Source organism: Melospiza georgiana, chromosome 6 (genome assembly GCF_028018845.1).
Source record: "Melospiza georgiana isolate bMelGeo1 chromosome 6, bMelGeo1.pri, whole genome shotgun sequence".
Classification (NCBI taxonomy): Eukaryota; Metazoa; Chordata; class Aves; order Passeriformes; family Passerellidae; genus Melospiza; species Melospiza georgiana.
Genome location: NC_080435.1, coordinates 2,705,713 through 2,720,140, shown reverse-complemented (window position 1 = coordinate 2,720,140; position 14,428 = coordinate 2,705,713). Strand labels below are relative to the sequence as shown.

Sequence of the window (14,428 nt, the reverse complement as noted above, 5' to 3'; positions counted from 1 at the left end):
TGTGCATCTCTTGTAACAGCAGTGCAGCAGTCTCTGTGCCTGGTGTGTACTTCCCTGATGGTGTGGCTGTCCCAGCTGTCCTTTGGCAATGTGGCTGGAGTTTTGGTAGAACAGAGGGATTGTATTTTACTTGTGAAGAGTGTGGAGTTGTGCTGAAGTGACAGGAGATGGTAGTCAGTACTTATTATGTTCTCTTTGAATATTCTCCCATCCTTTTTTGCCACAGCAAAACTGGCAGCACATAACAAACCTACATCAGAATCCTGCTTTCTTCAGAGAAGCTTGATTTTCAGCAAACTCTCTGAAATAAGGCAGATTTGCTGAATCAAGGATCAAGTGAGAGCAGTTTTTCAATCATCTGTGAATAATTCAAGACTAAAGCTTTTCAGGTCCATCCCCAGGCACATGTGACTTCTTATCATAAAGTTATTCAACTCTAGGAAGCTCTCTTTAGCCTGAAAGCTATCACAGAGAAAGGATTAAACACCAGAGAAAAGGAGGTTCAGGTGGCATTTGAGTCACAGTCAAAAGCAGCAAAAGCTTTTATAAACCAATCTTTAGCAAATCCTAAGTAGACAAATAATGCTGATGTCTTCCTTAGTCAACAACTGCTTTTCAGTTGCCTCTGTTGCAGAGGAGGTAGGTGTTTTGTTGAGTGAAAATCTACGTGCAATTCTGTTAATGGCAGGGGAGACAATGCTCCAAACAGACATAAAAGAGGGAAGAAAATGAAGAAACAAACAAACAGCCACAGGACATGAAAGAACATTAGGAAAGCTTTATTTCCTGGTGCCTGAGCCAGTCCTCAGTGAAGCTGATGGAAAGGCTTGCTTCATTGCAGCAGCCTTTGAATGTTGTTAGCTCCATGGAGAACAGGCTGTGTTTGTTTTCTCGTTTTTGGCTGCCACATATGTTTAAAAGAAGCTTATTTATAAAGATGCCCTGCACCCATAAATTTATACTCATGGTTTCAGATGGATGTGATTTTTCATCTTGCCTCTGCCTGTATGCATCCACAGTTTTGACTGCATACAGTTAATAAACTGCTGTATTGCATTCCTGATGTGGTGTCTCTGCAGCAGTAAAACATTTCTAGGTGTAGGTTGTGTATAAGTTGAAATTTATGAAGTCTTTGGGAATTCCTTAGAATGAAGGTTTCTATAAAAATATTATTCCCCCACTGTTAAGCTCTTTAGCCTTGCTATCCTGAATAGCCCAACAAAAATTACTACTGGGATAACATTTTATATGCACTTATCAGCTCTCAGTCCATCTTCTTTCCCCATTTATCTATTTGTGCAGGAGAATAATATGAATTGGCAGGTAATTTGAAACTGAAATCAACACACCTAAATGGCAAGATTTTAGCACATAATTTCAATTTTTTGAAAAAGGTCTGATTTTGTTGCGATATATACCTCTGCAGCTATTTTAGGTTTTCCCTATAATGTGATCCATAAAAGTGAAAGTATTTTAAGAGGAAATTTAACAAAAGAAAAATATCTCTCTGGGGCTGGTGTAAATGTGGCGGGTTTATCACCTATTTTATTTTATCTGCTTTTTGCATCTGTCTTACCAAATTGAAACCCCTGCTTTCTTATATTATAAATGAGCATAATACCTTGGGGCTAAGTTAGTTCACATGGTCTGGGGAGTTCTTTCCTAGTCACACCCTCATGGAGCCTTTGAGTCTGTCTGAGTGCAAATGCCTGAGAACAGTGCCTCCTTTCCACAAATGAAAATGGCAAAAAATACCCCTGTCCTTTTGACCACAGCCTGATGATAAATGAAAAGTGTGAGGAGTGTAATGAACTGTTTGAATATGTTGAAAGGCTTTTGAGACTGGAACCCTTTGCTTAGGAGTCCTGCCAACAGTCACGCAGAAGAACGTTCTCAATTTCTCCGAGTTCTTGTATTCTCCCTCCTCATTGTATCTTCATCTGCAGCAATCTGCTTCTCACTGATGTTAGGAAAAAAGGCTTGAGACCAAAATACGAGAGTTTTCTGGTTAGTTATGCAGGAAAAATAGACACTCTTAATGTCTGTCCCTCTATGCATATGGGCCGGCCTGGTCATGCTCAGCATGTCCACAACACTTGAAAGGATGACCTTGTTAAGCAACAGCTGTTCTCAGCCAGTGCTCTTGAAACAGCATCTGCTAGGAGAAGGCAATTCCCCTTCATGCCAAATTGCAGTTGTTCATTCATTTGGTGGGAGATTATTTGTTTCAAATGCCATTAAGTAGCCTAGACTCAATTATACCCAGTTTTCCCCAAATGGTCATCTGTTATGAGGCCACTTGCTACCTCCCCTATCACCCTGCAGCTGTTGGCTGTACTTACAAGTGCTTGTTACAAAGACCTTCACGCTCAAGAGGGCACTGCCATGCTCCAGTTTTGGTACATGACTAATCATGTGATGCCACTCAGAATCCAGCTCTCAGTGTGGTTCAACAAGATGTCACAATTGCAGCCACTGCCTCTCCACGGGTGGCCTGGCCAGTGAAGCTGAAACAGCGCTGTGGGTGCTGAGGTGCTGTGAGCCAGCTGCCTCATGTGACCCAGAGCTACCTACCCCATCATCTGTGCATGCACACTGCTGCAGAAAGGCAAATCTGTCCTTCCTCCACATGTCCACAGAGGTGACTGAAGTGCTTCTAACTAGCTTCACAAGGGGAACGAGGAATGTGCCTCCTGTTGACAGGGTGACAAAACTATCCTCTGTCCCCGTAATAAGGAAGTAAGCCCAGAAGTTTCTCTCCTCAATAAGGTGAAAAGACATCTCGTAGAACCTGGGGGACTTCACCTCAAACTTAAGGAAAACTAATTGGACAGGAGCCAAAAAGTCCCACCTGAGCAATTTACTAGAAAAAGAAGAGAACAAAGAAACAAATCGCTTTTCTGAGTGTTTTACCAGGGCCAAAGACTCTTGCACCTGGCTTGGTTTTCCTCTGTAAAGAGTTTTGTTATTTTGCCTTTTATTAAAACCTTTTTGTTTCCAACACTACCACAGAAGCCATCCTGCTGATTTTATGCCTTCTAGGATAGCTGAGCTATCTTGGGTGTGAAATGTATCTCCAAGAGTTTATGAGACCTGGCTCAAGGAGACTCATATTTCACAAGACCGTAGGTATTACTTCCTCCTCTCAATGCTTTCCTTTTTTCTTCACTCCTGGCTAGTCTCAGATAGATGGTGCAGATGCTACCTCTACTTTACAACACCCACAGTCCTAGAGAAGACCTGTAGGAGTTGCAGAACAAAAAAGGATTGCATAGGAGAATGGGGGCATTTCAGGCAGTTGCTTAAAATAATTTAAAATTCCTTTGACTTGGCTGCTACCTTCCTGACTTTGACTCAGGCTGCTACCTCCCAGAACATAGCTTCATTACTGAGCTCATTTATCCTCATCTACAGTTTCTCAGCTATAGCCTTTCCTCTGTAAGTCACAGGCCATTCCTGGCTCTGCTGAACGTGTGCTGCAGGCAGCTTTACAGCCCAGTGGCACTTTATCTATTCTGGTGATTCCCAAAGGCTGCTTGAATTCCCTAGAGTAGAAACTGTAATTTTTACACAGTAAGTATACTATAAATCTTTTTCAAGCAATTGATCTAGCATGCCAAGTCCACCAAGGTGAGATTGTACCTTCAGGTGTGTTGTGAAGGTGGTTATGTCCGTTCTCTCTCACAAATTTTATTTTCAGTGTACACACTATGTGCAGCAGCTGACTGCGGTGCAGAGCTAATAGGTATATTCCTTGTTGAATGCACTCAAACTCCCTCAGCTCTGCCAGCACTGGGCAGTTATGCTGCCAGGTTAGTTTTTGTGAGGTGGCAAAAAAGATGTCCCTGTGTGTTGGGTTACTGGTTTATTCTGGATCTGTCAAAGAAGTACATGGATTGAATTGCCATTTTCTCTTTCCACATATGTGTTTTGGCTGCTCTAGCACGGTCTGCAGGCCTTGCCTGAGCAGATATGCTGATTTGCATCTAATGGCCTTATTCTGAAATTCTGATCAGTATAACCTATGCTGTGTTGTGTAGTCCTTGTAGGAACCATTTTATGCAAATGCTATAATGATTCCCCCGTAGTTCTAAAGCCTTTGCTCTTAAATTGCTCTGAGGTGTGTGTTAGACTCCTCAGGTACCAATAAAACCCCTCTGCATTCTTCAAGAGACACCACGGGGAATTCTGTAGAGTGGCTCAAATGGATCCATGCCCCATGTGGACTCCACCTCATCTTTAGCAAGGCTGCTAAGTGGAAGAGGTGGTGGGTGCTTCAACAGATGTTCAGCACTGAACTCTCCAAGCCTCAGTTTGAAGATAAGAATTGAAGTAGATAGGTTGTATTGTTTGAGGAATGTTACGTTGCCTCTGTTCATCTTGATTCTCATGGATTGGAGGACTACATGGATTGGAGCCCCTGAGAGGGCTCACTTACAAAAAATATCCTCAGTGCCTTGAGTTATACTTCCATGCATGGTTTGAATTGCCCCAGTTGCATCAACCTATTACATTTGAGAGCTTTCTCTTAGGATCTACAACCGATCAGCTTTTCTCTATATTTTGAAAGGGGCTCATCCTGTTAGACTATCTCAGATAATGTCTAGCATATGCCCATAGAACCAAAGCCCTCTCAAAATACAGCATATTGATAACATTGTCTTGTAAAAGGCAGGAGACTCAGGAAATCTTCCATTGCTGGATGGCATTTCAGCCCATATGGCCCAGCTGCTAGGCTGTTCCCCTGCCCACTGCAAAGATTTACAGGGAAATGTTAAAGCCTTGCCCAGCAGGGACAGGTAGCTCCTTGGACACCTAGGGGAGGGGAGACGGTGCAGGGCAGTTTGTACATTTTAACCAGTTTGTACATTTGACTGTTTAGTGCAAGATGATGCAGCTTAAGACATTTGGAGAATATTTCCATATCCCAAATCAGTTGTTTCCTGATGGGTTGAAATCCTGGTGTGGATTTTACAGTTGCCTAGAAAAAGCACCCAGACTGTCAGGTCCTATTTCTCCTGCCCATTTGGCTTCAGCCAAGGATGGCTGAATGGCTGTTTCCACTTGACTCTGCAGGGGCCAGCTGGGTCACTCACAGCTCTCACACCAGTCCCAGAAGCAGCTGCAGCTGTGGGAGACTTGGCTTTCTGACAGCTGGTGCTGCTCAGTGGAAGCTGCAGGTACATGCAGCCTTCACCCAAGTGCCTGAAGCAAGAACTGGTCTGCAATCAGAAGTTGTGCTTGCTGCAATTTCTGACCTGTAACAGTTTTTTATTTATTTACATCTCCTATCAGAGTTAGTACATTACATACCACAGAGAAGTTCATCCCCTTCAACAGAGAAAACCCCACTTCTTTGACATAAAAAACCCCATGTGAAATTTTCAACTCTAAAAACATCTGAAAAAGGGTTCTGCTGATGGAAACAATGGGTGGTAACAGCATTCAGTGAATTTATTGTTCCAGTGAGTGGTTTTCAGTGCGGAATTTCTCAGAAGAGCTGCAGTAGGTAATTTTTATGTGACTTCATATGCAGTTGGAAAACACCCACTTCATGTTGCTTGTGCTGTTTTATTTGAACTCAATTGGTTTAATCCCATGGCAGCCAGGGATTCATTTGATATTTCTCCATTAGCTAAGCACTGCTGGATGCTCCAGCACAATGTGCTTTATGTCAAGGAGTGAAAAACAGAGAAGCAGATTGTAGTGTTGGTAGCATTCCCTGCCACTGCCCTTTTGTTCCTGTTGAACATTGTGTTCTGCCATGAGGCTACATAGACAAGCGGTGACATGGCAAGCAAACACTGAGGTAAGGGGAAACCACTTTGACTGCATCATTACCCCTGATGTCTACAAACTGCCCTTTGTTGCTTGGTGGCCCAACGCCCACACATCTTCATTCTTGTTCTGGCTCTTCCTTGCCTTATTGATTCATTCTGGGTGAAGAAGCTCCTATAAAAATAAGGCAGCCACCTCATCATTGCTTCTACATTGGGAAGTGCTATTTTAGTTGCTAGAGGATGTACTTAGAAAATAAACCCAACTCTTAAAAGCAGTATTTCCATTTCAGGCCATATTACCTTATGCTGTTCTGTTGTTTCAGCTAATTTTCCAAAGAATCATACTTTGGTTTAGTTGTTCTATCTATTAATATCTAGGAGGAAGTCTTAATTAAAACTTTAAACTGCTTGAGAACTAAACTCACATGCATGCATATATCACAAGGAGCCTAAACTGAGTCACTTTCTATGGCAATATGTTGCCTGAGTTCCTGAAGAGGAAGAAAGAGGAATGCTACAAAATCTGAGGGAAATTGTAGTGCAACTTGTGATTGGCTCAGGTCAAATTAGTGTAGTGTAGGTAAAAATGTTCGAGTAGAACACATCAAATAGAGTCTTAAACTTCAACAGTATTCTTGTGAAAATTGTCTGATATGTCTGGTAAGAAAATCAAATGGGTCAGCAAATTTTCTATTAATGAGTCTCAAGCATATGTGGAGAGGGTATCCACCTATGGGTTCAGGCAATAGCTCTAGCAATGGAAATCAGGGAATCTAGATGGAGATAAAAAATTGTTAATTGAATAAGTGTCCCCAGTTTAAACATTTCAAAAATACAGATTCATATAGGTGTGTCTAAGGTTAAGTGGAATGCAGCATTGGTGAGAACTGAAATAGAAGTCCTTGGAGTGCATTAGGTAAAGAACAGTCTATGCTTGCAAGTAATTTTAGCAGCTAAATGGCTCTGCTCATTCTCCGATACCTAATGATAATGTCTCCAATTTCACACATTGATTTTTAAACAATGCGTACAAAAATAAAGCGAGTTCTGTAGTCAAATTAGCACAGTCACAGGTTTGCTGCCTTCTCCACACCTCATTGGAAATGTCACACTGTTGGAGCAAGCTAATTCCCTTATGCTCAAGGTGACTGTTGGAATGGAGCTTGGAGTGTTCTGCCCTGGCCATTTGCAGGAAGGACCAGCTGCAACACAGCACAGCCCACCCTCTAGAAAATGTTCCATTCTCCCTGAAAACTTCTTGAAACCTCTAAGCTCTACGTTAACTTGCCAATAAGAGATTTATCACCAAATCATCTTCTTAGTGGACTCCAGACAAACACCCTTGGAGTTTTTGCAGTACTTGGTATTAAATTAAGTGTGGTTTTAGTCAGAAAGTGGGTGGGAGGAAGAGCAGAGGAATTTAGTACTGGCAAAAGGTACAGTATGGACAACCCTGGAAACATTAATTCATATAAATTGTGGGACAAGGTCTGTGGGGTGGAGTTTCCTCTCTGTCTCTCTTGCTCCATGGGAAGCAACACAGGGAGGGAAGGAGAATTCAGGTATTATGACTCCCGAACCTGCTAGGGACTTTACACTCTAGCATTCCAGTGTAGGGCCTTACAGACAGGCAGTAAATTTACTAAAGACAGGGTCTTGAGGCATGCCTCCTGATCAGTTCCCTGTGTCTCTTCTGTGCCTGCTAAGGGGTATAGTAAAATGTAAAGGGAAACATATTTTATGTGGTCTAAGCCAGATACAGCTATTAAAATCTGGCACCTGTGTGTCTGCATGGCTAAATGCTACAAAAGAAAGGGTCTGCAATGTGAAGCAATTTGTTTCATTGTGCTGAATTTGATATGACCTTGTGAAACAGTATCTGTGCTGGCAGAGTGTAATCCAAGTCAGTGCCAGGAGCATCTAGGATGGAACAGAGATACTTAACAACCTAGGCTGGGTTTTTTAAATTACTTTCCCCGCATATTAGGGGGGGGAAATACCTCATTCTCCACATACCATATGAGGAGAAATTAGAGGGTGGTATGGTAGAATAGGAAAAGGACCCCAAGATACTGTAATTGGACTGGACCACTGTGTCAGCCCAAGGAAGAAAAGAGAGGAACAAGAACAGCTTCTCAGGCATCTCCATCTACCTAGTCATACTCAGCTTCTGGGCTCCTCAAGGTCTTGCCAGCAACAGCTTAATATTTTTCCCAGACTTTTTGAGCTATTTGCTAAAGGAATGCCATTGTCTTGGTTGAGAAGCCCCAGCAGGCCTGTTCTTTTACCCATGGACTGCCTGGAGAACAGTCACCAAAGCCACAAACTGTTTTTCCTGGTTTCTGTTATGATGCTAACAAGACCTACAGCTGGCAGGGATCCCTGTGCATGTCAGCGTGGAAGTTGGCAGTTACTGCTGTTTCTGACTGCAGGAGATGCTTCTTTCTGTTCTGAGCAACAGGGAATTCACCCTGCTGAGGTGGTGGTGTGGATGGGGATGACATTGCCTCTACACTTGCTTTGGTACTATTAACCATGCCCCCTTCTGGTTTACTCCACAGATATTATGTGGGAAAGAGATCCCTCGCTGGGTGAACCGGCTGGCCTACTTCAGCTCCTGCATCCCCTTCCTCCAGAGCTGCCTCCCCAAGGAATGGCTGACCCCAGCAGCCCTGCAGAGCCACATCAGCCTTGGTCTCCACAAGGAGGAACAAGGGGACACAACAGATGAGGAGTCCCCCTCCACCTCTGCAGCCCCCTCAGCCTCAGGCACATCACGAACCTGTAGACATACACGGGTCTGAACCACCCAGTTTGCCCCCAAATAACATCCCTGCTCTCTTGCTCTATTTACTTCTCACACCCTTTCGCACACATTGGTTTCTCTCTTCAACAGACAACACAGGGGAGGGAAGACCCCTTCTGCTTCAGTCCCTTTTCCAAGGACTGCCACTACAGCTGCTTGGCAAAATGACTGTGAACCCCAACACAGAACTGAGGATTGTGATGACTAAACTGTATTCTCCTCCAGGGGCCTCCATGATCCTTGATCTACAGAAAACTGCTGACTCTCTCAGGCATGAGAACATGTGTATGGGCAGAGTGCACATACTGTGATGTTCCTTCTCTGGAACTGTTTTATCTTTTTATCTCTCCCTCTACCCATTTAAGACCAGCAGTCTCTTCTCTATTTTGGCTGGATTTTCCCTTCCCCAATGACAAATCACCTGCCCACAACCAGTGAAGGAACCAGAGCCAGAACTCAACCTTCTCATCTCTCAGACCAGCAACAAACTCCACTCAGATCCATCCCTTTTGTAATTATCAGGTTTCTAACTCATGTGAAGGACAAATGAAAGGTGCTCCTGTTCTACAACCACCTGTTTTCAGTACTCAAATTTAAGAGCTTAAATGATTGTCCTGCTCTTGAAAATAATAAGAACCTAGAAAATGAATGTGTCACTGTGGCTTTTCTTTGGGGTCAAAAAAAGCACAGGGCTGTGGTGATTAGAGGCAGCTACTAAGTAGATGCAGAGGTTACTTGACCATATTGGTGCTTTTTGGCACAGACCTCTCTCAGTTTTCCTAATCCTAGGCAGTGTTCCCAGTTTCCTTTTTTCCCCCAGATTCCCTAGGAAACCTCTCTCCTAGCTGACATTTGCTGGCTGTATTTGGGGAAATGGCCTTCCTGAGCTCAAGGAAGAGGAGAATGAATCTGTTTGGAAGGTCAGTATTTCCTTCAGATTTTCCTCCCATAAAACGTGGCTTCAGAGCCATTCTTCCCTGGCCTATTTACAAGCCAACCCAAGAAGGTAAAAAACAAACAGTGAACCCAAAGAATGTCAACCTGTTCCTTTCACTTCCCTTTTTGGATGTGGAGGGGGAAACTTAGGGCCACATCTGGAAAGCACAAATGACCCTTCCAATGCATGGGCCACCACAATGCCTTCCGCTGTGTGCACTACTTCAGTGGAATGAAAAATGGGCAGAGCTGGCTCACTGGCCTCTCTCCAAGCTGGCTCCACGAGAACCTGGTCCTTGGATGTATTTATGCTAATTCTGACAGCTGATGAGAAAGCACAGAATGAGGAAAGGACAAGTACACTAACTCTTCCACTCAATTACCTCACTAGAAATTCTAGTCAGAAGGTGTAGGAAAGAATGAAAGGGGAAATCCAGGTCCCCTCTCTCCCTTGCAACTTCTCTTGGCTACACAAAGGAGGATGAAAAAGGAACAGGCAGTCTGTTGAGAGGGAGTTGCCATTTTAGAAATAGATTCTCAACAGCTACTACAAAGTCAGGACTTCCATCCCAGACCCACAGGGAACTACAAGCCCTTAAGATGTTGGTTGTTTCCTTTTTTTGGTGACAAATGCATGCTAAATCCAACCAGCTATTTCTTTAGCTCAGGTATACAGGAGTGTGTCCTTTCAAGGCTGAAGGTCTCAGCTATGATGTACATCATGTCTGCACAGACAACATTTAATGGTTTGTTATATGTGCATGCCCTTAGTGAAGCAGGAGGCTCTGGAGAGATCTGTTGGATGGAAATGTAACTCACAGGATGGCCTCACTCCATTGCCTCTCGAAGTGATGCGTGTTTAGGCAACAAAACCTTTACAACATGTGTCTCATTTTCATCCTCTGTACAAACTGCTGCAAGATGTCTACTGAACCAAAGTCATGTTCCTTGTTAACCTTGGCTACCCACAGCCAACGCTGCATTGTGAGCAATTCTGCAGCTCCTGGTAACCAGTCCAATACCAATCTTGATTCGTATGGCTTGTCCAGGGATGTTTAGTAGGATTTCCATCATGATCCCTGTGCCACTGCCCAGAAACCGTATTGCACAATGTACTGTTTAACTCTGCATTCCCCTGCAGTCGTGGTCATTGCAGCCTAAACCATTGCAGCATTGCAAGCTTCATTTGTCTGAAGTTCCCAGGGATTCTGCCAACAGCCAGCAGCACATTATGTACAATGAATTTTAAAGGTCCTTCTCAGGGGGAAAGTGAGAAGAGGCTTTCCCAGACCATTTGTCTAGGCCAGGGCAACTGCAGTCAGAAACACCTCGTTCCCTTTGCTGTGAAAAAAGCCATCCAGTTATCACACCTGTGTTTCTGCTCTGCACCTTCAGATGAAGCATCATGTATACATCTAGGAGATGGGCTCCAGAGGCATATTTCACACAGAAAACCCTCTCACAGTACTTCACAAAGTAAAAAATGATTAAGTAGATGAAAACCTGGACAAGAAAACCACATTTAGCCTACTTGAGAACATAAATATGTGCTTGAAATATTTGGAACAACGTTTGGGGCAAGCTGTGAATGTCATAAAAACCCCAAATGTTTGTTTACCCACTTTTATGTTTGTCTATCTGTTTATGACAGTATGGGTCACATCAAAGAGGCATCAAACCTCTGCTGTAAATCAAACCCAGAATATATTCCAGTCTTCAAAACTGTTTCTCCTTACCCCTTTTTGTTCAAGGTGACTGATCAACATCAACCAACAATGAAAAGAACAAAGTGACACTGTGGAAATAAATTGTGTATTGATGATGGCTTTACCTCTGTAATCTAGCAGCATTTTAGATTATGAAACATTAAGACATTTTAAAATCCTAATTTACTGTTCATCTCTGGCACAGAATGTTTGTCTTAGGCATTTTTATTATCCTTCCAATTATTACAAAATTGTTGTTATTACATAATTATATCATATTTGTATTTAGTTACACATTTACTTTCTCTTGCTGCTTTCTCTGCATAACACCATGTGGAAAATTTTAAATACCAACAGCACTTATCAATGAAAACAGAAAAACAATGTATGAATCTTAACAAGAGCACCCCATAGCAGTGGAAAAAACTCTTAACCCTTCTTCTTACAGCCAGGACTTTTGTGTCCTTTTAAAAGCTGGGATGAGATGGCACCAATCCTGCACATGGGCATCAGCAGCTGTGGGTTGTGTCTCTAGCAGTGACCTAATAGTATTCGGGTGGGACACTAAGACTGGAGGTGAGGTTAGCCTAACACTGGAATATTAAAGGTACAAAACAAACTGTTGCTAGGGAAGGCATAAAAGGAGGCAAGCAAGTAATAATCTCTTTTCTCAGCATGTCTTTATCTATAGTAGCAATTTCTTTAATTTCATGTCATTTTTCTTTCTGATTTCTTTCCGGTCAGTTGCCTTCCTCTTCATAAGTCTGTGATTTGAGGCTTATTTTTCTCAAACCCTTTAGAAGGGACACTTGTCCTTTCAGAGGCCCTGGGTGTGCTGGTTTTCCAGCACTGAGCCTGTGCTCTGTGATGAGCTCATCCCAGGCTCAGCACGGCATGGGGATGGACACTGACAGACCTGTTCTCTTGCTCTCACTGCTCCCAGCTGAGAGTTTGCATCTCTCATCTTGAATTCAGACCCATGTTGCCTTTGTGATACTGAGGTACTCAGGATATAGTAATTTCCTGCTATGTTGGTTTTTATTCTTCAGTTCTGTTTCTTTTTCTCTAGGTTGGTAGGGCTCTCAGAACAAGTTAGTGGATATTGGACTGCAATAATATTAGCTTATCTTACTATATGTGTTTGATTTTATTCTTATTTTAGTTTGCATATATGCGCTATCTAATTAACATGATCAGAAAACTTTATTAAGTACCTCCACCACTTCCTTGATTAATGGAGAAAACCAAAGGAAGGGATCATCAATGTTCCATCTTCAAGTGTTTTTAAATTACTCTTTGAGCTGAGGCAGCAGGTGCCTTGTTCCACTTTGTCCCTGCCCTGCATCCCATCAGCAATGACTTGGAATGTCATTGCTGTGTATGAAAAGGCTGTGTGGTGATTCAGAAGTATGTAAAGGAGGACCTGACAGTCTCCTGTCTCCAGGAGATTGCCACACGCTACCAGAACGGAGCAGAACCTCTAGCTACAATAACATGAAAAAACATTGCAGCCTGTGCCTGGGGAATGGGTGCTCTTGTCTGTAACAGGTCAGTGCTCCAACACCGTGCGTGCGGCTGTAGCTGACACCTGCTGCGGTGGATGGCACAGCACATTTAATTCCTAGCACGTATCAAGGATATTGGCTCTAAATATCAGAGTAAGGCTGTTCACTAGCACCGTTGTAAACACGTCTGTTTTTAATAGGTTTTTTTTGGTTCATTTTGGTTGGGACATGGGATAACAATGCAGAAAAACAGATGATTATGGTCGTCAAATCTTCTTCGCTTAAGAAAGCAGGCTACAGAATGAAAAGATGCAGCTAGTGACTAGGCCTGCTCAACTGCGTTCATCAACGAGCTGTGAAGGAAGGCGTGAGGGGTGCGTGGGGATGTGCGGCCGGGGCGATGTGTGGAGGGAAGGGGGCTGGCCTGAGCCGTGGCCGAGGCAGCGCTGCCGCGCCGGGCGCGGGGCTGCTGCGGCGGAAGGGCCGCTCTGGCGGCGGAGCCGCGTCCCGCCGGAAGCGCCGGGGCCGGGCCGGAGGCGGGAGGGCGGCGCCGGGCCCGTGGGGCGGGAGCGGGGCATGGAGAAGCTGCGGCGGCTGTGGAGGAGCCGCACGATGACCTTCGGGGTGCCCCTGCTGGTGAGCGGCGCGGCGGGGGCGGCACAGCGCGGGCAGGCCGCTGGCGGGGCCGGGCGCGGCGGGCGGAGCTCCGGGCGCAGCTGAGCGCGGCGGGGCCGCGGGTGGCGCTCTGCCGTCCCCTCGTCGGCAGCGGCTGTGCGGGGCGGAGAGGGGCGGCGGGAGCTCAGGGACACGGTTATAAAACATACTCCTGAAGATATTCCTGACCCGGAGCTAAGGAAAGTGCATTTTGCAGGTGGTTTGTTTTGGGTTTGGTTTTTTTTTTTTTTTTTCCCTGTGAAATACCACTTGTGTTTCTTGTCTTACTTTCTTTAGCTTTTTATTGGATTTTAAACTGCAGTGGTGCTGTTGGTGTGATAATTTGTATATCTCAATAAGTGGAAAGATTTTGAGTGAAGTGAGTTGAGGTTATAGGTAGCAGCTGTGCTCAAACTGGTGAGTGAGACATAACTTTTTATAGTTGAGCTTAGGAGAGATCAGTAATGTCAGAGGATTAAAACAAAATTATAAGACTGTCTTACACACACTACCTCTGTAGATAGTGCACATTAGGTTGCACTTCTCTGTCCTAAGTACATGTGTTCATACGGGGGAAGATGAAAAAACGCAGAGGCATTTTTGGATAAAAACTCAGGAAGGAGCACAAAAGCAGCACCAAGGCCAGTGTGGTTTCTGTTTGTGCAATTCAGATCTCCTTATCCATCTATACAGTTGGTTTGCAAAAAGTAAACAAATTTCAAGGTGGATAAAGAATAAGGCAAAGGATGATTCCAACACTTTTATAAAGCTACGAGAGAAATCAGTGCCATCTTCCTCAAATATTCAACAGCATGCCTTGAAAAAAATGGAGTGGACCAAGGAAGGACATGGACACTTTACAGTGTGAAAAGTTTAAGGCCATTATTTAATTCTGATTTTGATAAATCTTTCTACATTATTTTCCCGTGAGGATTGCATTTCAAAGAAGTAGGGCAAAGAGATGTTTCTTTTCTTTTTAGTTCTCAAAAGGATTAAAAAGATAACTATAAAATGTAGTTATCACATACTTGCCAAAGTAAA

General features: G+C 43.8%; 2 protein-coding genes across 2 annotated transcripts in view; both read left to right on the top strand.

Annotated features, from left to right (window-relative positions):
* LOC131085337 (deubiquitinase DESI2-like) overlaps positions 1–9,235 on the top strand; it is a 48,664-nt gene extending 39,429 nt beyond the window's left edge. The window contains exon 5 of the mRNA XM_058027352.1: positions 8,342–9,235. Coding sequence (XP_057883335.1) covers positions 8,342–8,584 — 243 coding nt within the window. The 3' untranslated portion in view covers positions 8,585–9,235. The remainder of the gene's footprint in view (positions 1–8,341) is intronic.
* A 4,036-nt stretch (positions 9,236–13,271) lies between these two features.
* Positions 13,272–14,428, top strand: part of LOC131085339 (cytochrome c oxidase assembly protein COX16 homolog, mitochondrial) — a 44,110-nt gene continuing 42,953 nt past the window's right edge. The window contains exon 1 of the mRNA XM_058027355.1: positions 13,272–13,369. Within this exon, the coding sequence (XP_057883338.1) occupies positions 13,310–13,369 (60 nt within the window). The 5' untranslated portion in view covers positions 13,272–13,309. The remainder of the gene's footprint in view (positions 13,370–14,428) is intronic.